The 23,935-nt window shown below is 43.8% G+C and overlaps 1 protein-coding gene across 1 annotated transcript in view; it reads left to right on the top strand.

The window, feature by feature from the left end:
- The window catches only part of LOC120033764 (partitioning defective 3 homolog B-like), a 183,918-nt gene that overhangs the window by 91,876 nt on the left and 68,107 nt on the right, over positions 1 to 23,935 (top strand). Inside the window, exons 11-15 of the mRNA XM_038980218.1 lie at positions 2,905 to 3,090; positions 6,523 to 6,714; positions 12,827 to 12,986; positions 17,701 to 17,836; positions 19,926 to 20,044. Of these exons, the coding sequence (XP_038836146.1) occupies positions 2,905 to 3,090; positions 6,523 to 6,714; positions 12,827 to 12,986; positions 17,701 to 17,836; positions 19,926 to 20,044 (793 nt within the window). The remainder of the gene's footprint in view (positions 1 to 2,904; positions 3,091 to 6,522; positions 6,715 to 12,826; positions 12,987 to 17,700; positions 17,837 to 19,925; positions 20,045 to 23,935) is intronic.

A 23,935-nucleotide genomic window follows, 5' to 3' on the forward strand; every position in this document is an offset into this window, starting at 1 on the left:
TCACCTAATACGTCTGCATACCCATCACGCATAGACCTGTCAGCTCCCTCTCCCTTCTCCACTCTGCACTTCTTTTCTCATTGTTGGATTGGCACCAGGATGCTTGTGTCCTGGAACCGTGGTAACTAACCACTCAAGGTGACAAACACACACATGCGCGCGCACACACACACTAAAATTATCCCAAACATCAGCAATTTGGCTTTCTCTCCTCCCACTACCGAGGCACAGGTACAGAGAACAGAAGAACCCAACATTACTTCCCATAATTGGCAGACTTCGTCCGTCTCCGATCGAGCGGCGGCGAGAGATATCTCATCTTAATTGAATGTCGATCTCGTCGCTAATCTGCATCTTTGAAAGCGTCTATTCAGAAGCCCGGCTGACAAGAGTGTGTATTAATCGGTCTCCTTACACCCCCACCTCTTCTTCTTCCCCATGGGTAGAAAGGTTCCTTTTGTCTTCCTTGTTCCTCTGATCAGGGGTGGTCTCCCCTCCTCTTAAAGCCTGTTAACGAGCACTTGAGCAGAGACAATGAGGCGTGTTGTGCGCCAGCGGAGCCACAGGGCTCAGGAATGGAAGGGTCTGGCCCCTAAGGAAGGTATTACGGGATATTAGTGTGTGGGGGGGGGGGGGGGATTATTTATGTGTGTTTGTGGACCACCAGGGGTGTGTGTCTCACACCGGGAGATTTAGTTGGCTGTATAAATGTGCTTTATTCCCTTAAGAACGGTGGACATATCTGATGTGTGTGTGTGTTTTGAACTCAGCCCACCACACAGTGACCCAATAAGACAGCTCTTTGCATCAACAGATCAAACCGAAGACATTCATCAAAAAAATGTAACGCTTCTTTAGTTACAACGTGCTGCTGGAATATCTATCCCCTCACGCTGACAATGGAATATCCTGCAACTGTTACGTCTCTTTAAGTTCCACCTCTCCTCTTCTCCTCCTCTCCCTTATGGATGTGTGTCAGGGATAGAGATGCCCAAAGAGACCTGTCCATCTGTCACGTCAACTGTCAAAGTGTCTAGTCTGAGCTGGATTGCCGGATCCTTGCGTCAGTCTTCTCACTGACTCCGTTGAATGAAGACTCAATGGCGCCGCATTCAGAATGAAAGCTTCCCATCTTTACTACTCAGTGTACAATGGAGCTTCCACAATAGCTTGAGGTGATGGAGCTCCATGAGAGGGAGGCCCAGACTAGACTGCCCATTTGCCTAGGGGGTCTACCCAGGAAAAGAGAGGGTTGAGGGAGTAGGCTGAGGACCAAGGGGGGGGGAGAACAGTGGGGCTGTTCTGTTGGCTAAACAAGGGCATCCTCAGGACTCAGGTGCATGTCACCCAACACCAGTGGGATTATAGTGAGAAGCCAGTAAAGCTACACTGAGCCGCTCTTTCCTGCCTCTGTCGCTAGAGCGCTGGCCATATTGTATGGCAACCTGGGAGGTTCAAAATAAATCTGCTTCCAATAACATAAGGTATAAAGGAAAGCAGCTCAATGAGCTTTTGGATTTTATATTGGGCAGCTGTGAAAAAAATAAATCACAGACACTTCACTGTGTGTCCCTTTGTTTAAAACACACACAATTATTGTTAACAAATGTAAACGTATACAGTACACACAGTATTTTTCCTCACCTGCGTTGTTCGCTCTTCTCCTCACAGGAAAATAGGCCGGCGACGTGAAAAGAGCCTCAAAGCACCTCTTTATAGGCCTGTTTCCCTGGTGACAAAACCCCAGCACCACTTTCTCTCTCACCGCTCTGTCATAATGACAGACATTTTTCTTTTGTCTCCATTTCTTTGTCTTCTCTTTCTTTCATTTGGTAGCCAATTCTCGCTCCCCGTACCACCGGGTCATTTTGTTCACGTTAAGAGTAGGAGGAAGGAGGAGAGTGAAAAGAGGGCGAGAGAGTATCTCCAGGGATGGGTTATTACTTTTAAATGATCCCCCTGTCGCCCTCCCTCCATCGCTCTCAAGAAGGATGTATAAAAAGGTTATTATGTTTCCTTTTGAAATGGCACGCTCTCCGTCTGTGCCTTTCATGTTCAAATGGAGTTACCTCTCTGCCTCCCTCGTTCTCACCACCTGCTCCATCTCCCTCTTTTTTATTCTTCCTGCCCTCCCCTGTTTTTCACCACCTTGGATCCGTAATGCAAATATCCCTCTTAATTTGTTTTTGTTTCTCTTTCTCCCTCAACCTCTCCCATACCCCTTTTTTCTTTCGTCCTCTTTTCCCGCTCTCTCTCCCCGTCATCCTCATTCGATGCGTTCTCACATTGATGAGGTGTTTCTCTTTCTGTGTCTGTCTATTTCACTCTCTGTCACGATCGTCTTTGGGTGAGAGATTGGACCAAGGCGCAGCGTGTGGAAAGTACATCTTCTTTTATTCAGAAGAGGGAAAAAAACACGAAACGAACACTATACAACTAAACAAACAAAATAACAAACTGACGACCGTGAAGCTATAATAACAAAATGGTGCTGACACTGACCATTACATACTGACATAGACAATTACCCACAAAAAGCTAAAGCCTATGGTTGCCTTAAATATGGCTCCCAATCAGAGACAACAATAACCAGCTGTCTCTAATTGAGACCCAATTCAGGCAACCATAGACTTTCCTAGACACCTACACTGAACACTAAACCATCTCCTCTACTAAACCCCCTAAAACATACAACACCCTAGACAATACAAAAAACACACAAACTTCCCCATGTCACACCCTGACCTAACTAAAATAATAATGAAAACAAAGATAACTAAGGCCAGGGTATGACACTCAGCGTTGTATTTTTGAATTTTTATTGACTGCACTATGCTTGTTTCAATATCAGAACAATCTCTCTCTCTCTGTCCTCCTCTTCGTCCTTCTCTATCCCTCTTTCAGAAAGGGGAGGAGGCAAGCCCCCTGGTGTTGGAGGATGGGCGGGAGCAGCTGATGTTCGAGGTGCCCCTGAACGACACGGGCTCGGCCGGCCTGGGCATCAGCCTCAAGGGCAACAAGTCCCGGGAGAAGGGCGAGGACCTGGGCATCTTCATCAAGTCCATCATTCACGGAGGGGCCGCCTACAAGGTACAGGAGCAGGAATGAACTATCTGATGTGCTGTTTTTGCTTCCATCTTTTTTTTCTATCTCACTGTTTCTGTTCTCTCAGTCTGTCTCCCTTTCTCTGTTGTCTGTCTTTTCCGCTTTCCAATTCTCGCTCAGCTTGCTCTCTCTCTCTCTATCTCCACCCTGGTTCCTTTTCTACTGTCTCTTTCTTCCGCTCTCTGTGGCATCTGTTTCTCTTTACTCTGTAAACCCCAACACTCAGCAGTCCTGCCCAGTCTGAAGCCCACATCTGTTTCAGTTCCCCTGACCTCTGACCCCTGGTGACCCCATTGACCTCGTCCCTCTGGCATTGTGCTCAGACTTTTGTGGATCGGGAGTAGGGGCCCTTTCTAGCATCCTCCACTGAAGGGCACACTCCATCTCTGTAGTGACACTTGGAGTGGATTGATTACTCTCTGAACTCCCCTGGTTCCCATCTTTTTCCACAGGTGTTGTGTCCCTGTGTAAATAAGGTCTGCACTGGGAACAGGGTGATGAGGTACTTAAGCGATACTAGTACATCAGAGCTTCGATGGAAGCCTGAAACTGGACTTATAAACTATTTTCTGAGGTATTTGGTATTTATGAGGATCCCCATTTCACAGCCCCCTTTGTGCAGTAATGTATTCTTTTAGCTGTTGTTTAAAATCTGGTTTTATTACTAGCTTGAGTTACCTGGTGTGGCAGAGTTCCATGTAGTCATGGCTCTATTTAATACTGTGTTTTTCCAAGCCTCTGTTCTGGACTTGGGGAATGTGAAGAGACCTCTGGTTCCGTGTCTTATGTTGTACCGATGAGTGTCCAAACTGTGTGCCAACTGCTTGAACAGACAGTTCGCCACCTTCAACACATCAATACCTCGCTCCAAGACCAATATTGATGCTGTCAATCTCTCCTTAACTTTGAGCCAGGAGAGATTGACATGCATGTTACTGACACTTCCCCTCCGTGTACATCAAGGCGTGATATGTTCGGCTTTGTTCTGGACCAAATGCAATTTACCTACAGTACCACTCAAAAGTTTGGACTCACCGACTCAGTCAAAGGATTTTCTTTATTTCTACTCTTTTCTACATTGTATAATAATAGTGAAGACATAAAAACTATGAAATAACATGCATGGAATCATGTAGTAACCAAAAAAGGGTTAAACAAATAAAAATATATTTATATTTTAGGTTCTTTAAAGTAGCCACCCTTTGCATTGATGACAGCTTTGCACACTCTTGACATTCTCTCAACCAGCTTCATGAGGAATGGTTATCCAAAAGTCTTGAAGGAGTTCCCACATATGCTGAGCACTTGTTGGCTGCTTTTCCCATCTCAATTGGATGAACTCTAATGAATTTATCCTCTGCAGCGGAGGCAACTCTGGGTCCTCTTTTCCTGTGGTGGTCCTCGTGAGAGCCAGTTTCATCATAGCGCTTGATGGTTTTTGCGACTGCACTTGAAAAAACGTTCAAAGTTCTTGAAATGTTCTGTATTGACTGACCTTCATGTCTTAAAGCAATGATGGACTGTCATTTCTCTTTGCTTATTTGAGCTGTTATTGCCATAATATGGACTTGGTCTTTTACCAAATAGGGCTATCTTCTGTGTACCCACCCCTACCTTGTCACAACTGATTGGCTTTTAACAAACGCAGAAGGAAAGAACGCAGAAGAACGCAGAAGGAAAGAAATTCCACAAATGAACTTTTAACAAGACACACCTGTTAATTGAAATGCATTCCAAGTGACTACCTCATGAAGCTGGTTGAGAGAATGCCAAGACTGTGCAAAGCTGTCATCAAGGCAAATTTGAAGAATCTCAAATATAACATATATTTTGATTTGTTTAACCCTTTTTTGGTTACTACATGATCCCATATGTGTTATTTCATAGTTTTGATGTCTTCACTAATATTCTACAATGTAGAAAATAGTAAAAATAAAGAAAAACTTTTTGAACGAGTAGGTGTGTCCAAACTTTTGACTGGTACTGTATGTCCCTCCACACATCTGGACAGTAATCCAGGTGCGACTGAACTAGGGCCTGTAGGACCTGTCTGGCCCTATCATGGACAGACCTCTTCCCATTTTATGTTTTGACCATGACAGCTTGGCCGTCATTCCCTCTATCTTCCATCTCCTCTTCTGGTTGCCTTCTCAAAGTGATTCAGTCCAACCCTTTTTTCAAAAACAATAAACAGGGAAAAGGGAAGATTGAGAGACCGAGAGAGATAAAAAAGGCAAACTTGGAGCGAGAGAAAGTAGAGATATTTTAGCATAAATTGAAAGTGCGTATGGTGTGGGGGGCCGAGGTGTGTATGTGCGCGTCTCTCTCTCTTCTTGTGTGTTGCCTGTTGTTGCAGGCTCCCTCCCTGCACTGTGTGTGTGTGTGTGTGTGTGTGTGTGTGTGTGTGTGTGTGTGTGTGTGTGTGTGTGTGTGTGTGTGTGTGTGAATGCTAATTAAAAACTCTAAAGAGGCTAGCTAATGAGCGTGTGCAGGGAGGGCTGAGACGCTCTGTCTGTCCCCAGTGTCTCTCTCTCTCTGGCTGTCACAGTCTCTCTACAGGCAGCCAGGGGAGGAGAAGCCACAGCCTCACACTGAAACTGGGACCTAACCCATTTCTGACAGTGTTTGTGGGGGTGGGGGTTACTATCCTTGTGGGGACCAGAAGTGGGGACGTTTTGCTGGTCCCCACAAGGAAAGAGGCTTAGGGGTTGGGTTTATTTATTTATATATATTTTTATTTAACCTTTTATTTAACTTTAGGGTTACAATTACGGTTAGGTTTAGAATTGGGGTTAGGTTTGGTGTTAAGGTTAGGTTTAGGGGTTTGGAAAAATAGGATTTTAAATGGGATTCAATTGTTTAACCCAACAAGTATTGCGAAACAAACATGTGTGTTTGTGCTTGTCTTTTCAGGTGTGTTTGTGCACGTGCGCTTGCTCGCACACATGTGTGATTCTCTGTGTGTGTGTGTGCGTGGGCTTCTGCTTGCCCGTACGCGGTGTGTGTGTGTCTTGGGAATTGTGTGTGTGTGATCTGATAGGATCAGAAGGTTATTGGCGGTGTGAGAGGTCAGGGCCTGGCGGGGGCTGCTTAATGACTGAGGTCAGAGGTCAGTGGTGACTAATGGCGTGATGGGACTGGTGGCACTAAGGAGTCTTTAGTACCTCTGGCCATGTCTCTGTATTTCAGTTTCTGTCTCTCCCTCACTCTCTCTCAGATCTACAGGTGTGTCTTGGTCTGTAGTAGCTGCTACATACAAATGATCTCCCTCTCTCTCCACCTCCTTGTCTCTCTCTCCTTCTTAATCTCTCCATGCCTCTTTCTCTCCCTCTCACTCTATCATTGTTCCTGCCCCTCTCTTTCTCTCTCACTGCTCTCCCCCCACCTCCACCATTTCCCACCGACTCCCCTCTCCAGGACGGCCGCCTGCGGGTCAACGACCAGCTGATTGCGGTGAACGGCGAGGCGCTGCTAGGCCGCTCCAACCACGTCGCCATGGAGACCCTACGCCACTCCATGTCCTGGGAGGGCAATGCCCGCGGCACCATCCAATTGGTGCTCCTCCGCCCCGCCCCCTCATCTGGCTCCGCCCACAACACCATCGCCCAGGTACGCTACGAACGGGACAACGATCACCGTGGTTCACTACTTCGCCGGCGAGCCTCTGACCCGAGGGGTCTCCGACACAGGCACAGATATATGCAGGGGTCAGCTCAAAGCTATACACTTAGTGATACACACAGGTACACAACGCAAGGGAACTTGTGTAGTCAAACACTCGGTAACATACACGAACACACGCAAGACGCAGCCCACAGCGAGGTACAGAGCAGCACACACAGATACTCTGAAGGCCTGGCGCAGGTATACACACAGGAGAACACACACAGCTACACGGATGACACCATGCAGAAACACACACTTGGCAATGTAAAGAGCAACGCGCACAGGTTTCGGTCCTTAGACGACAATGTCGACAGATACACGCGGGAATGCACACGCAGTCACACACCTGACAACATACACAGACCTATACGCAGCCACACACCCGACAACGTACACAGCCACACAAACCGTTACACACACAGTCAAACGCATGACAACACACGCAGTCACACACGTAGCCACTCACCCGACAACATACACATCAGCAACACACACGCCTATGCAGAGAGCATAAGGGCGCTGACAGGGGCAATGTACGGTGACTTACACAGACACGACAAAACACACAACCACTTAGACATGAACAGAAACGCACACGGATCCAACTACACACACAACCAGGACCTGAATCAACATCACCACCACAGGCTCTCAGGAGGACTCTGAGAGAACACATACATGTATGGTGTGTGTGTGTGTGTGTGTGTGTGTGTGTGTGTGTGTGTGTGTGTGTGTGTGTGTGTGTGTGTGTGTGTGTGTGTGTGTGTGTGTGTGTGTGTGTGTGTGTGTGTGTGTGTGTGTGTGTGTGTGTGTGTGTGTGTGTGCGCATTTATTGATAAGTGTGTATTTATGCGAGTGTGTGTGCAGCATTAACTCTTTCCCCTGCCCAAAACTGTTCCCTCTTCCCACAATGACCACCTTCATACAGGCAATGACTGTTAACCAAAAACCCGCTGTGACTAAAACTCAGGAGAAAATGTCTGTGCACTACTTATGAATAATTAATTGCGTGTTATTGATCATTATTAAAAAGTTACCAATCATTTTGCCGACAATAGTTGGGCACAGAAATGGCCACTGGTTGTTTCCCTGTCTTCAAATCTTTGTCTGCATTGCTACTGACAATCTGGCAATATTGCCAATATCCCTGAAATGCTTTTTAAACCTACTCTGTTTCTTGTGTTTTTACTAACTTATTTATTTACTTTCATTATTTTTGTATTGTTCACTTGTCACCAGACCTGTCACTCAATGTTGTTTTTAATCTCACACAAGTCCTTTGTTGAATAAAGAGTCTTCCTCTTGCATGCTGTCTGTCTGTTTCACTGTGGTGGTGTGGTGATTCCTTGCTTTCCACTGGCTAGTACTCATGTCCTCTCTTTTCCTGATCTTTATATACCTCTCCATCTCTCTTTGGAATGATTGTTTCTATCTGTCAGTCTCTTTCTCACTCGGGGCTTATTCTTCTCTCTCTTCGCTGGGTATCGTCCCTATCCCCCATACTGACCCCTAACACACAGTCAAGTGGCTCACTCAGTCTCATCTAAACAGGCCAAAGACATTTGGAAAACGGATTTTCCCCTTAGGGATGATCACGTTTTCTATTACGGTAGTTTACTGCGCTGTCCTCTTTCTGTAAGTATATGCACTTCAGAATTCCACAGTCAGAAAAGGAAAAGCATTATATAAACGGTCTATAGCAATACGACAACATAGCAGACACATGACAATATAATACAGACAGACTTTCCATACTTGGTTGTTTTTTTTGTTGCACTAATACCAATTATTTACAAGGTTTTGTTACTGATTTGTACTCATTCTCAGTTAATAAAGACGTCAACGTTTGTGATGTTCTCTAGTGCAGTGGTTCCCAAACTGTGGGGCAAACTCAGTCTTGTTTTAAACGTACTATTGAAAATTGTAGTAGTAGAATGCACAAGGTGGGTAGTGCATCATCAGTTCCTCTTGTCATGTCAGTCATTGTATACCTTAGAGCTACAGTTGAAATTGGAAGTTTACAGTAAGCAATGCACATGTACAGTTGAAGTCAAAAGTTTACATACACTTAGGTTGGAGTCATTAACTCGTTTTTCAACCACTCCACAAATTTCTTGTTAACAAACTATAGTTTTGTCAAGTCGGTTAGGACATCTACCTTATGCATGACACAAGTAATTTTTCCAATAATTGTTTACATATTATTTCACTTGTAATTCACTGTATCACAATTCCAGTGGGTCAGGAGTTTACATACACTAAGTTGACTGTGCCTTTATACAGCTTGGAAAAGTCCAGAAAATTATGTTATGGCTTTAGAAGCTTCTGATAGGCTAATTGACATCATTTGAGTCAATTGTAGGTGTACCTGTAGATGTATTTCAAGGCCTACCTTCAAACTCAGTGCCTCTTTGCTTGACATCATGGGAAAATCAAAAGAAATCAGCCAAGACCTCCACAAGTCTGGTTCATCCTTGGGAGCAATTTCCAAACACCTGAAGGTACCACGTTCATCTGTACAAGCAATAGTACGCAAGTATAAACACCATTGGACCACGCAGCCGTCATACCGCTCAGGAAGGAGACGCATTCTGTCTCCTAGAGATGAACGTACTTTGGTGCGAAAAGTACAAATCAATCCCAGAACAAGTGCAAAGGACCTTGTGAAGATGCTGGAGGAAACAGGTACAAAAGTATCTATATCCACAGTAAAACGATTCCTATATTAACATAACCTGAAAGGCCGCCCAGCTCCAAAACCTCCATAAAAAAGCCAGACTACGGTTTGCAACTGCACATGGACAAAGATTGTACTTTTTGGAGAAATGTCCTCTGGTCTGATGAAACAAAAATAGAACTATTTGGCCATAATGACCATTGTTATGTTTGGAGGGAAAAGGGGGATGCTTGCAAGCCGAAGAACACCATCCCAAACGTGAAGCAAGGGGGTGGCAGCATCATGTTGTGGGGGTGCTTTGCTGCGGGAGGGACTGGTGCACTTCACAAAATAGATGGCATCATGAGGCAGGAAACTTATGTGGATATATTGAAGCAACATCTCAAGACATTAGTCAGGAAGTTAACGCTTGGGTCTTCCAAATGGACAATGACCCCAAGCATACTTCCAAAGTTGTGGCTTAAGGACAACAAAGTCAAGGTATTGGAGTGGCCGTCACAAAGCCCTGACATCCATCCTATAGAAAATTTGTGGGCACAACTGAAAAAGCGTGTGTGAGCAAGGAGGCCTACAAACCAGACTCTCTCTACTATTATTCTGACATTTCACATTCTTAAAATAAAGTAGTGATCCTAACTGACTTAAGACAGGAAATTTTACGAGGATTGAATGTCAGGAATTGTGAAAAACTGAGTTTAAATGTATTTGGCTAAGGTATATGTAAACTTCCGACTTCTACTGTATTTATACCTTGTCAGAAATGCAAAGATCAACTAGTCCATGTCACTTTAAAAACGTTTTTCTGTTTTTTTAGATAGAAGATATTGTTGTAATTTTTTTGTCACTCAAATATCAAGAGCAGTGTGCAGTTTCCTTTTAACTTCACTCAAATATGACAAATACACATTAGACAATTTCTTTGCACCCCATGACAAAATGTGTAGAATTGCAGGAAATAAGCTTTAAACCTGCAAAATCATCTCCACCAACAAGAGGGGTGTGAACAGTTTCTGTCATTAACAGTGCTTGTGCCCATAGAAATAGACATGTCACGTGCGCACGGGTGGCGGGATGTTCCCCAATGCTGGGAGGGGGGGCCCCGAGTGGAAAAGTTTGTAAATCCCTGCCCTAGTGGACAGCTGCATCTTGGGTTATCACAACAGCCACTCAGAAGCATTGTGAACCGTGACGGGGTAGCTATTGGTGAAGGAAGAAAGACTAGAAAAAATCAACTATTACGGTGTTAATGTCTGATGGTAGGGTATAATGGAGGGGCAGGGTGGAGAATGAGATGAGACAGCAAGGGGTTATGGGATTAAATGGGTGTGACCAATGACCCTCCCCTTTTGTGTCCTCCTGTCAGTCTCTCCTTGGCCACAGCCCTTCTGGATGTCAGGCATGAGGAAAGGGCAGTGGTGCAGTCTTAAGAAATTGCCATGGAAAATTGTGTGTGTGGGTACTCCCTCAGAGCCTGTAGAAAAATTGTATAACTGCCAGTGCAGTTCTCACTGCATATCGCCATAGGCCTCAGCCTATGTTCACTCAGCAATCCACACATACATACACACACACACACACACACACACACACACACACACACACACACACACACACACACACACACACACACACACACACACACACACACGGTACCGCTCCATCCATCCACCCATCTGTCTTTGACAGCCAGGCAGAGCCATCAAAGCAGCCAGAGAGGAGCTCATGTCCTAATCCACAGAACAATAAGAACCTGCTGGTCAACACAATGAGGATATGGAGGAACGCCCCTCTGAGTTGGTAGGGTTAGAGAGCGAGGTGGGGGTCCTGGAGCTACCCTCAAGGCTTTGGGCTTTCATCTTGGGGTCTCGTTGTCTGATAAGATTAGGCCTAGTGTGAGTGTGTGTGTGTGTGTGTATGTGTATGTGTGGATTACCCTACCATTCTGACAGATGAAGATGTGTGTGACAGTAATACATGTAAAGAGCCGTGGTTGCCGCTAATGATACCATTGGGAACGTGTGTGTGACTGCACGCAGGAACAAAAGCACAACGGACACCCCCCCCCCCCCTCCCAAAAAAGCCTAACTCACACACTGTGCTACCGAACGCACACAATGAAAATCCCCTTTGATATGAGGATGATGGCCTAATGAAAGGAGTTAGCACATAAAGACGGTGAACGCGTTACGCCGCTACTGCTCATTACGTATAATGTGACAATGATGCAAAGCCCATAGCCACACACCCACAGAGTTGGAGAGAGACAGGGTGTGGGTGATTTTGTGTCTATCCATTTATTTGTGTGTGTGTGTGACGGCTGTAGATCCCACCACACCATCGCTCTCAAAGGAGAGGCTTTCATCTTTTATCTACAGTACGTCTCACTCTGCCACCAGCCCGCTCTATCTGTATGGGTGCATCCCAAATGGCATCCTATTCCCTACGTAGTGCACTACTTTTGACCAAGGCCCACAGGGTGCCATTTGGGATGCGGCTTCTATCTGCTTCTCCATCTGCTCCTCTGTGGCGGTGGAGACTGTCCGATAACATGCCTGTCGTCAGCATGAGGGATTAACGTAATTACTCCCACTTCCAACCCTCAACCAAACAGCGAGTCTCAGTGGTGCTACTCTCCTCTTACTGATGAAGCACACTCAAACACAATGTAAGCCAATGGGAAGCTGTCTGTTATGATTTCAATATGAATTAGGTAGAGTTCGTGCACAGTGCATTAGGTAGGGTTTGTGTATAGTGCGTTGGTACTGTGCAATAGCCGTTTTAGATGCTGATACTATACACATGCAAGCCAGTGCATGCTACCGCTAGATAAGCTTGAAAATTGATAGACCAAATAAGTGATTTGATTACTTCCTGAGGTCTCCCATGAGCATGAGGAAGATTCAGGCTGAAGTCAATGGAAGAGTGGCACATTCTTATTCACTGGCGTGTTGAGGGTCTCGGTTTTCAAGCTTCTCTGATGCTAGCCCACTATGGCTCGAACTGAAATAGAATGATAGTGGGTAAGCGGCTACTGTGTCTCCAACTGTAGTCATAGATATAGTGCTCTGATACTCTAAGATATTCTATGATCGTAAGTACACTTCAACACAACATATGTGCATCTATACTATGCACTTATTGTCCTCATAACTTTTCAATTAAGAAGCACATGTATATTTTTTCTCACTCAATGATTTAATGTCCAGAGTCATCCTTCGCATATTTTACATGTACCTCTCACGTGAAAACCTAAAAACACATTCAATGTGCATCCAATGTAGGAAAAACTCTGGGCCATTCCAAATCAAGTGATCAGGAAAAACTCTAGGCACTAATGCAATTCACTGACCTCTGCTTCTCTCCCCCTGGCTGTGACAGGAGAGCCAAGAGGCGGCTAGCCACCAGGTCCCAGACGGCCCCTCCGGACCCCCGGCTCTAGCTGCAGCTCTGGAGTCCCACCACCACAGCAACGGTCCCAGCCCCCAGCCGCCCAGCCAGCCACCCATGGTCCCCAACAACATCTACTCCAGCTTTAGAGGTGAGAGGACACAGTAGGGCCTGAACTAGAGAAGAGATGGACACACTCATACTGATGCTTGACTTACACACAGTCACACACGCAAACATTCACACTTGCCTTTAAGACGCTGTACAATGTATTTTTTTTTAATCACAGCAGTTATATACACTGAGCAAAAATAAGAAAACGCAACGTGTAAAGTGTTGGTCCCATGTTTCATGAGCTGAAATGTTCCATACCCACAATTTTTTTTAAACATTTGTGCACAAATTTGTTTACATCCATGCTAGTGAGCATTTCTCCATTGCCAAGATAATCCATCCACCTAGCAGGTGTGGCATATCAAGAATCTGATTAAACAGCTTGATCATTGCACAGGTGCACCTTGTGCTGGGGGAAATAAAAGGCCACTCTAAAATGTGCAGTTTTGTCACAAAACACAATCCTACATATGGATCAAGTTTTGAAGCAGATTGCAATTGGCATGCTGACTGCAGGAATGTCCACCAGAGCTATTGCCAGATAATTGAATGTTAATTTCTCTACCATAAGCTGCCTCCGTCGTTTTAGAGAATTTGGCAGTATGTCCAACCGGCCTCACAACCGCAGACCACGTGTATGGCGTCATGTGGGCGAGTGGTTTGCTGATTTAAACTTTGTGAACAAGGAGCCCCATGGTGGGGTTATGGTTATGGGCAGGCATAAACTACGGACAATGAACAAAATTGCATTGTATCAATGGCAATTTGAATGCACAGAGATACCGTGTGTGTGTGTGTGTGTGTGTGTGTGTGTGTGTGTGTGTGTGTGTGTGTGTGTGTGTGTGTGTGTGTGTGTGTGTGTGTGTGTGTGTGTGTGTGTGTGTGTGTGTGTGTGTGTGTGTGTGTGTGTGTGTGTGTGTGTACACATTATATATACACTACCACTACTAAATGACTATTGTAGCTGGAAACAGCGGATTTTTTATGGAATATCTACATAGGCGTACAGAGGCCCATTATCATCAACCATCACTCCTGTGTTCCAATGGCACATTGTGTTAGCTAATCCAAGTTTATCATTTTAAAAGGCTAATAAATCATTAGGAAACCCTTTTGCAATTATGTTAGCGCAGCTGAAAACTGTTCTGATTAAAGAAGCAATAAAACTGGCCTTCTTTAGACTAGTTGAGTATCTGGAGCATCAGCATTTGTGGGTTCGATTACAGGCTCAAAATGGTCAGAAACAAAGCACTTTCTTCTCAAACGTGTCAGTCTATTCTTGTTCTGAGAAATGAAGGCAAGTCCATGCGAGTAATAGCCAAGAAACTGAAGATCTCGTACAACGCTGTGTACTTCTCCCTTCACAGAACAGCACAAACTGGCTCTAACCAGAATAGAAAGAGTGGGAGGCCCCGGTGCACATCTGAGCAAGAGGACAAGTACATTAATGTCTAGTTGGAGAAACAGACGCATCACAACTGGCAGCTTCATTAAATAGTACCTGCAAAACACCAGTCTCAACCTCAACAATGAAGAGACATCTCTGAGATGCTGGCCTTCTAGGCAGAGTTGCAAAGAAAAAGCCATATCTCATACTGGCCAATAAAAAGAAAAGATTAAGATGGGCAAAAGAACACATACACTGGACAGAGGAAGATTGTAAAAAAGTGTTATGGACAGACTAATCTAAGTTGGAGGTGTTCGGATCACAAAGAAGAATATTCGTGTGACGTAGAAAAAATGAAAATATGCTGGAGGACTGCTTGATGCCATCTGTCAAGCATGGTGCAGGCAATGTGATGGTCTGGGCGTGCTTTGGTGGTGGTAAAGTGGGAGATTTGTACAGGGTAAAGGGGATCGTGAAGGCTGGAAGGATATCACTCCATTTTGCAATGCCTGTGGACGGCGCTTAACTGGAGCCAATTTCCTCCTCCAACAGGACAATGACCCAAAGCACAGCTCCAAACTATGCAATAACTATTTAGGGAAGAAGCAGTCAGCTGGTATTCTGTCTATAATGGAGTGGCCAGCACAGTCACCGGATCTCAACCCTATTGTGCTGTTGTGGAAGCAGCTTGACCGTATGTTACGTAAGAAGTGCCCATCAAGTCAATCCAACTTGTCGGATTTTATATTTGAGATTCTTCAAAGTAGCCACCCTTTGCCTTGATGACTGCTTTGCACACACTCTTGGCATTCTCTCAACCAGCTTCATGAGGCAGTCACCTGGAATGCATTTCAACTAACATGTGTGCCTTGTTAAAAGGTCATTTGTGGAATTTCTTTTCTTCTTAATGCGTTTGAGCCAATCAGTTGTGTTGTGACAAGGTAGGGGTGGTATACAGAATGTAGCCCTATTTGGTAAAAGACCAAGTCCATATTATGGCAAGAACACCTCAAATAAGCAAAGAGATACAACGGTTAATTATTTTAAGACATGAAGGTTAGTCAATATGGAACATTTCAAGAATTGTGAAAGGTTCTTCAAGTGCAGTCGCAAAAACCATCAAGCGCTATGATGAAACTGGCTCTCATGAGGACCGCCACAGGAAAGGAAGCACCAGAGTTACCTCTGCTGCAGAGGATAAGTTCATTAGAGTTACCAGCCTCAAATTGCAGCCCAAATAAATTCTTAACAGATTTCAAGTAACCGACACATCAACTGTTCAGAGGAGACTGCGTGAATCAGGCCTTCGTGGTCGAATTGCTGCAAAGAAACCACTACTATAGGACACCAATAAGAAGAAGAGACTTGCTTGGGCCAAGGGACAATGGACATTAGACCTCTGGAAATCTGCTTTTGGTCTGATGAGTCTAAATTTGAGATTTTGTGTTCCAACTGCTGTGTCTTTGTGAGACGGATGACCTCCGCATGTGTGGTTCCCACCGTGAAGCATGGAGGAGGAGGTGTGGGGGGGCTTTTCTGGTGATACTGTTAGTGATTTATTTAGAATTCAAGGCACACTTAACCAGCATGGCTACCACAGCATTCTGCAGCGATATGCCATCCAATCTGGTTTGTGCTTAGTGGGACTATCATTGATTTTTCAACAGGACAATGCCACACCTCCAGGCTGTGTAAGGACGATTTGACCAAGAAGGAGAGTGATGGAGTGCTGCATCAGATGGCCTCCACAATCACCCAACCTCAACCTAATTGAGATGTTTTGGGATGAGTTGGACCTCAAAGTGAAGGAAAAGCAGCCAACAAGTGCTCAGCTTATGTGGGAAATCCTTCAAGACTGTTGGAAAAGTATTCCAGGTGAAGCTGGTTGAGAGAATGCCAAGAGTGTGCAAAGCTGTCATCAAGGCAAAGGGTGGTTACTTTGAACATTCTCAAATATATAAAATATTTGTTTTACACTTTTTTGTTACTACAATGTTCCATATGTGTTATTTCATCGTTTTTGATGTCTTCACTATTATTCTACAATGTAGAAAATGGTACAAATGAAGAAAAACCCTGCAATGAGTAGGTGTGACCAAACTTTTGACTGTGTGTATTTATATCATCACAGCTTTGAACCACCACATCTCCTCATGACCAACCACACACTACAAACATTATGCCTGCTGTTTGCAAATGTACCACGTCCTACATATTCCAGCCCACTCCATTTCACTTTTATACTTAACTTCATCTGCACCTATTTATAGCGAGGGGGGTGACTCATTAGCCATGTTTTTCCCTGTACGTATCTCCCTCGCTTTCATGTGCAAAGTTCTGACCTTGGAATCATTATGCTGATGAAATGGCTTCTAAGTGGGCCGGATTTGCATACGGACTATTGTGCGAGCAGCAGAAGAGAGGACTACAAACTGTTTTACATTTATTCTTTGGCTTTTTTCTTTACCTCCCCGGAGAGTGCAGGAAGCCCACACAAAGCCTGTGCTTTCAGAGGGAAATAGAAATAGAAATACAGAAGGTACTTTTTGCCGTGGAAGTGAACGAGGTATTGTCATGTGTAGTAGTACCTAGTGGAAATGCTCGCAACGTTATATGGCCTTAGCTTTATCCACTGAAATTCCCGTACTGCTCAATTTGACACACTTTCTACATATCGCTGTAGCTTGTCTCTCTCCTACTCTAACGGACTTAGGGGGGTGTTTGTGTGCTGTGTTTGTGTGTGTTCTGTACGTGTTTCATGAGGCGTACAGAGTGGTGCGTACGTGCGTGCGTGCGCCAAACAATACTGTTTGGCTCTGTCAGATGATTGAGTGTGTGTATCACTGCATCACTGTCCTAGGCGGGCAGTCTTACAGACAGCTAGCATTGACACAGCTTCCAACGCAATGGCTGTATACCAAATGGCGCCCATCGGGCTCAGAAGTATTGCACTATATAGGAACTAGGGTACCATTTGGGACAATGCCTCCGGTCTCAGTGGCCCTTCATGAAAGTGATGACTGCTTTATCTCTAGGCAGAGGAAGATATATTTTTCCTCTTATAACAGGACTATCACTTTTGCCACATGTGATCCTGTATTTACATGGTATAGACCTTCCTCATGTGTCTGAGATTTCATGTGTGCTTGACAAGGTAGTATTAGAGTAGAAGTTGCCTGTCAGCACTGATCTAGGTTCAGCTTATCCACCCTCGATCCTAACCGTAGTCTTTAGGGCGATAGCCTCAAAACTGACCTTAGATGGAACACTCCATCCTACTCTATTAAGGGCACTAGTCACTGGTGGAATTTCTGATTAATGTGTGTCTGTCTGTGCTGTTTGTCCCTATCCTCTCCCAATCCAGCTCCTCCCACTAATGGTGGCCACGCCCATTACGAGGAAGAGGAGGAGATGGAGGAGGATTTCCCCTCGCCGCCTTCGCCTGGCTCCGTGGAGGAGATGAACTCTAAACTCCAATACACAACACAACCTCACCGGAGGTAATTACACTGTGGCCCTGTTTGAATTCCAGACCAGGTCAAAAGTAGTGTGCTAAATGGGGAATAGATTGCCATTTGGGACGCAGTCCTTAAAGTTCCTTTAAAGTTAGACATTGGTCATATTCATTGGTGTACATCGTAGCAAAACTTTCTGCAACGGAAAACGAAAACAAACATTTCTTATTGGACAAAGATAGGTCCAAGGTATGTCCCTCTGAACGGGGTATGGTAGTAGGTGCCGGGCGCACCGGTTTGTGTCAAGAACTGCAGCGTTGCTGGGTTTTTCATACTCAACAGTTTCCCGTGTGTATCAAGAATGATCTACCACCCAAAGGACATCGAGCCAACTTGACACAACTGTGGGAAGCTTTGGAGTCAATGTGGGCCAGGATTCCTGTGGAACGCTTTTGACAACTTGTAGAGTCCATTCCCCAACGAATTGAGGCTGTTCTGATTGCAAATAGGGGAGTGCAACTCAATATTAGGAAGGTGTTCCTAATGTTTGGAATAGTCCGTGTATTTAGCTTATGCTGTTGAACGCTGATATTCGGGATCATATTTAGAGTTATTATACCAGTAAATTTGTATTCTTGTGGGGAAAACGAATGTTGTAAACACGCTCAAAAGTCACATTTGTTTTTTACAAAGCTATTTCACTATCATTATGGATAATGAGTTATGAATAATGTTGAGTGAGAAAGTTAGAGGATCAAAGGGCGGCAGGTAGCCTAGTGGTTAGAGCGTTGGGCCAGTAACCGAAAGGCTGTTTTTGTAAATAAGAATTGTTTCTTAATTAACTGACTTGCCTAGTTAAATAAAAGTTGTTTAAATACCCCCCCCATTTTGATCTTTGATATTGGTAATTTTGACTAAATGTATTAAACTAAGTGAATTTGTCCAAAATGCTTATGACACCTTCAAATGGGGAGGACTAGATACGTAAAGTGCATTCATTTCTAAACGGTAAAACAGTTATGTACTTTCGCCTCGTATACTGTAAAACATTTGACCTCAAGTGAAATATTATCTTGCGTAGCACCCCTTATTTTCGACATATTCAACAGCGTTTAAGAAATATATTACCTTCAACAGTGTTATCTTGTGATCAAGCCATCAATATTTTGTTATTATTGGTGTCGTAAAAATGTTAGCTAATGGGTCAGCAATTAGCATGTTTGACATTTCAGTGGAAATACCGCTACTATCAGCTTTTTGATAAGCTGTTTAGCAAAACAAATATGTACCGTATTATCGGCACCTTAAAATGTTGTTCAATTACAAGATATATATCCGTAAATTTGTTTTTTTTTAAAAGAGACACCAACCTCGTATCTGAAGTATTTACTAGATAGTTGATTAGTTGGCTAGCCTTCTGGTTAAAAAAAAAAAATGACTTGCCTGAAATCCATTAGCTATATTTCAGAGGTAAAAAGTTGGATATTAAATGATGTGTGGTCTGTTGTGCAGTCGAATTTTACAATATAAAGTGTGTCCCACAATATGTGTATATACATGTACCGTATATGACTTTTCGGAAACTCTTAAAACCTAACTCAACTTACATAAATTGCTATGAAAATCTTTAGTCGCAAAATGTACCGTTATTTTCCAGTCCATTTAAATGTTGAGCTAGAGGTGATTAAATCCTCTAACTGTTGGAGTGTGTACGAAGTTAGGTGGTGTCCGATATTGGGGGGAAATGATCTAATACGTTGGAACATGTGTAACATTTGTATACATGCTTGGAAATATGTTTCCCCTATATTCATTTAGGTGGCCCACTGCTGCTAAATGTTTGCCACCGGTACAAAAAAATATTTTGTAAATGTTGGATAATAATTTTTACCAAGACGTGCTTTTAAATGGACTGTCGTTGGCTCAATGACTGGCAGTCTATGGAAACAGCTACAATGGTATTGCTCTAATGCTAGTAGCATTACTATCCTTGCCACCACTGCTGGAAAATAAATAACACAAAGTATATTTACATAAAATACCCTATAAAAGAGTAAACATTAAAATAGGACATGACAAAAGTACAGGATACAATGTTAGTAGTGTTGATTATAACTTTGTATTTTTTTCTCAGTGAGTGGAAACAGGCCCCCAAAATTCCTGAGGGTCACCTTCACCCAGACACAAAGACCGCACAGCCACCCGGGCAGATAGACAACCCTCAGACAAGGAACTCTAAGAGCATGGACCTGGGTGAGCACACTCATGCACACAGTGTTGCACGCACACACAGTCCGATATGGAGGGATTTCAGTGCCAACAGAGATTGTATTTGAGTTCCATAGTTTTTAATTGGTTTTAAGATATTGAATTTGAATTTATACATTTTTTTATTGGATATGCACAAATTGAATCATTTCATTCATAAATCCAATATTGTATTTTATGATTTGAAACTAACTTGAATTAGTATTGCATTCAGTTTAAAAATCACATTTCAAAAAATATTTATATATTGAATTTCAGTGTGGTAGATATTGCTTTTATTGTCTGTTTCAAGTGTACAAACTATAATTTCAAGTTTACCAAAGTTTCGTACAGTGCCTTGCAAAAGTATTCACACCCCTTAGATTTCTTCACATTTTATACACATTTTACTGTGTAAATATATACACTGAACAAAAATATAAACGTAACATGTAAAGTGTTGGTTTCATGAGCTGAAATAAAAGATCCCAGAAATGTTCCATATGCACAAAAGAAGCTTACTTCTTTCAAATTGTGCGCACAAATGTGTTTACATCCCTGTTAGAGCATTTCTCATTTGCCAAGATAATCCATCCACCTGACAGGTGTGGTATATCAACAATCTGATTAAACAGCTTGATCATTACACAGGTCCTCCTGTGACATGACATTCTCCTGGCAAGTGGCCACTATAAAATGTGCAGTTTTGTCACAAAACACAATGCTACAGATGTCTCAAGTTTTGAGGGAGCGTGCAGTTGGCATGCTGACTGCAGGAATGTCCACCAGAGCTATTGCCAGAGAATGTCATGTTAATTTCTCTACCATAAGCCACCACCTTATGGATTAGGGACTATTGAATTTATTTCTATTGACTGATTTCCTCATATGAACTGTCACTCAGTTAAAATCTATGAAATTGTTACGTGTTTATTTTTGTTCTATATTTATATAGTACCAGTCAAAAGTTTGGAGACACCTACTCATTCCAGGTTTCCAGGTATTTTTTTCTTAAAACATCGTTGTTGGTTAAGGGCTTGTAAGTAAGCATTTCACTGTAAGGTCTACTACACCTGTTGTGTTCGGCGCGTGTGACAAATACAATTTGATTTGATTTGAAATACAATTTGATTTGATATACAGTACCAGTCAAAAGTTTGTATACACCTACTCATTCAAAGGTTTTTCTTTATTTTACTATTTTACTATTTTAGTGAAGGCCTCAACACTATGAAATAACACATGGAATCATGTAGTAACCCAAAAATGTTCAACAAATCAAAATATATTTGATATTCTTCAAAGTATCCACCCTTTGCCTTGATGACAGCTTTGCACACTCTTGTCATTCTCTCAACCAGCTTCAGTCTTGAAGGGGGTCCTACATATGCTGAGCACTTGTTGGCTGCTTTTCCTTCACTCTGCAGTCCAACTCATCCCAAACCATCTACATTTTATATATTTTTTTAATAATAAAAAATGAATAACAAATAAGTATAAGTATTCTTCTTAACAAATCACATAAGTTACATGGACTCACTCTGTATGAAATAATAGAGGTTGACCTGACCCTTCCGCTGTCCACCATGCATGCAACATCTGTAAGCACAGATTCAACATTACTATCACATGGGCCCATTGGAATGGTCTTATAATGCTATGTTAACACATGCATTTGACCATGAAGGGTTTTTAAAATTATATTTAAACTCAGGCCTCGGTGTAACGCTCATTCCTTCAATGATAAACACGAATCCGACCATCACCCCTGGTGATACAAAACCGTGACTCGTCAGTGAAGAGCACTTTTTGCCAGTCCTGTCTGGTCCAGCGACGGTGGGTTTGTGCCCACAGGCGATGTTGTTGCCGGTGATGTGTGGTGAGGACCTGCCTTACAACAGGCCTACAAGCCCTCAGTCCAGCCTCTGTCCGCAATAGGCTGAGAGTCTGAGCACTGATGGAGGAATTGTGCGTTCCTGGTGTAACTCTGGCAGTTGTTGTTGCCATCCTGTACCTGTCCCGCAGATGTGATGTTCGGATGTACCGATCCTGTGCAGCTGTTGTAAAACGTGGTTTGCCACTGCGAGGATGATCAGCTGTCCGTCCTGTCTCCCTGTAGCGATGTCTTAGGCGTCTCACAGTACGGACATTGCAATTTATTGCCCTGACCACATCGGCAGTCCTCATGCCTCCTTGCAGCATGTCTAAGGCACGTTCACGCAGATGAGCAGGGACCCTGGGCATCTTTCTTTTGGTGTTTTTCAGAGTCAGTAGAAAGGCCTCTTTAGTGTCCCTAGTTTTTGCCTACCGTCTGTAAGCTGTTAGTGTCTTAACGACAGTTCCACAGGTGCATGTTCATTAATTGTTTATGGTTCATTGAACAAGCATGGGAAACAGTGTTTAAACCCTTTACAATGAAGATCTGTGAAGTTATTTGGATTTTTACAAATTGTCTTTGAAAGACACGGTCCTGAAAAAGGGACGTTTATTTTTTTGCTGAGTTGACATATATATATATTTTTTTTCTCCCAATTTCATTTATGATCTTGTCTCATCGCTGTAACTCCCCAACGGGCTCGGGAGAGGCGAAGGTAGAGTCGTTCGTCCTCCGAAACATAATCCGCCAAACCGCACTCCTTAACACCTGCCCGCTTAACCCGGAAGCCAGCTGCACAAATGTGTCGGAGGAAACACACTGAAGTCAGCCTGCAGGCGCCCGGCATGCCACAAGGAGTCGCTAGAGCGCGATGAGCCAAGTAAAGCAGCCCCCTGCCAAACCCTCCCCTATACCGGGCGACGCTGGGCCAATTGTGCGCCGCCCTATGGGACTCCCTGTCACGGCCAGTTGTGACACAGCCTGGGATCAAACCCGGGTCAGTAGTGAACCCTCAAGCACTGCGATGCAGTGCCTTAGACCGCTGCGCCACTTGGGAGGCCTGACCTTTAGAAGACAACGGTTCCTGAACTTGACTGTCTAGTCAGTCTAACACTGCTCTGTGTGCATGCGTATGTGACTCCTTCACTCATATCCAACTTTTACCCTGAAATATTGCTCTAAGCAGCTTATTTCCTCATATTAGCACCTGGGTGACCCTGTTAGCCTCTCTCTTTTATTTTGCTCTCACACTCTCTCTCTCTCTCACTCCCACCCTCTCTCTGTCTTTTCTTCTTTTCCCTCTTTTTTTCGCTCTCTTCTCTCGTTCTTCCCCCATCTCTCTCTTTTCTCAATCCCCCACCCGTCTCCCTCCCTTTCTCTCTCTTCTCTGTTTCAGAGTGAGTTATATCTTATTCTGTTAATAATTTTTGCCTGTCGCTGGTTTCCAATCCCAGTTCATTAGGGATGTTGATTGGGTTCCCCCTTCTGAACTAGTTGCACGCCGCTACTGCACAGTGATTGGCTTTTATTAGGAAGAGACCCCCCGCATCCTACCCACTGCTTATCTTGTCTTTCTCTTTTTTTGTAATCTCTCTCTTTCCTCCTCGTTCTCTTTCACTCCCTTTCCGTCCTTCTTTCTCCTTTTCGCGCTCTCTCTGTACATCTTTCTCTCTCTCCCTTCTTTTTCCTCTCTCTCAATGCATCCACCTTTTCGTTCTCTCTCCATATTTCTCCCTCACTTCACCTTTCTCCTACTCTCCACCCCCCCCCCCCCCCCCGACCCCCTTGAGGTTGTTATCTGAGGATGGGGAGCGTTACCAGAGGCATGGGGACTCTATGACACTGTGACCCTGTGCTGTGTGTCACATTTGTAGGGATCATCCACTTTAATAGGAGGTAGTTTCCCATTTCCAAACGGGAGTTAAGCCGGGTGAGTCAAGTCTGAGGGTTTATTTTTGCACTAAGCAAAAAGTAATAAGCAATATAAGAGCTGGTGCTTAGCAGATGTTTTCTTATGGGGA

Source organism: Salvelinus namaycush, chromosome 40 (assembly GCF_016432855.1).
Source record: "Salvelinus namaycush isolate Seneca chromosome 40, SaNama_1.0, whole genome shotgun sequence".
NCBI classification, from domain to species: Eukaryota; Metazoa; Chordata; class Actinopteri; order Salmoniformes; family Salmonidae; genus Salvelinus; species Salvelinus namaycush.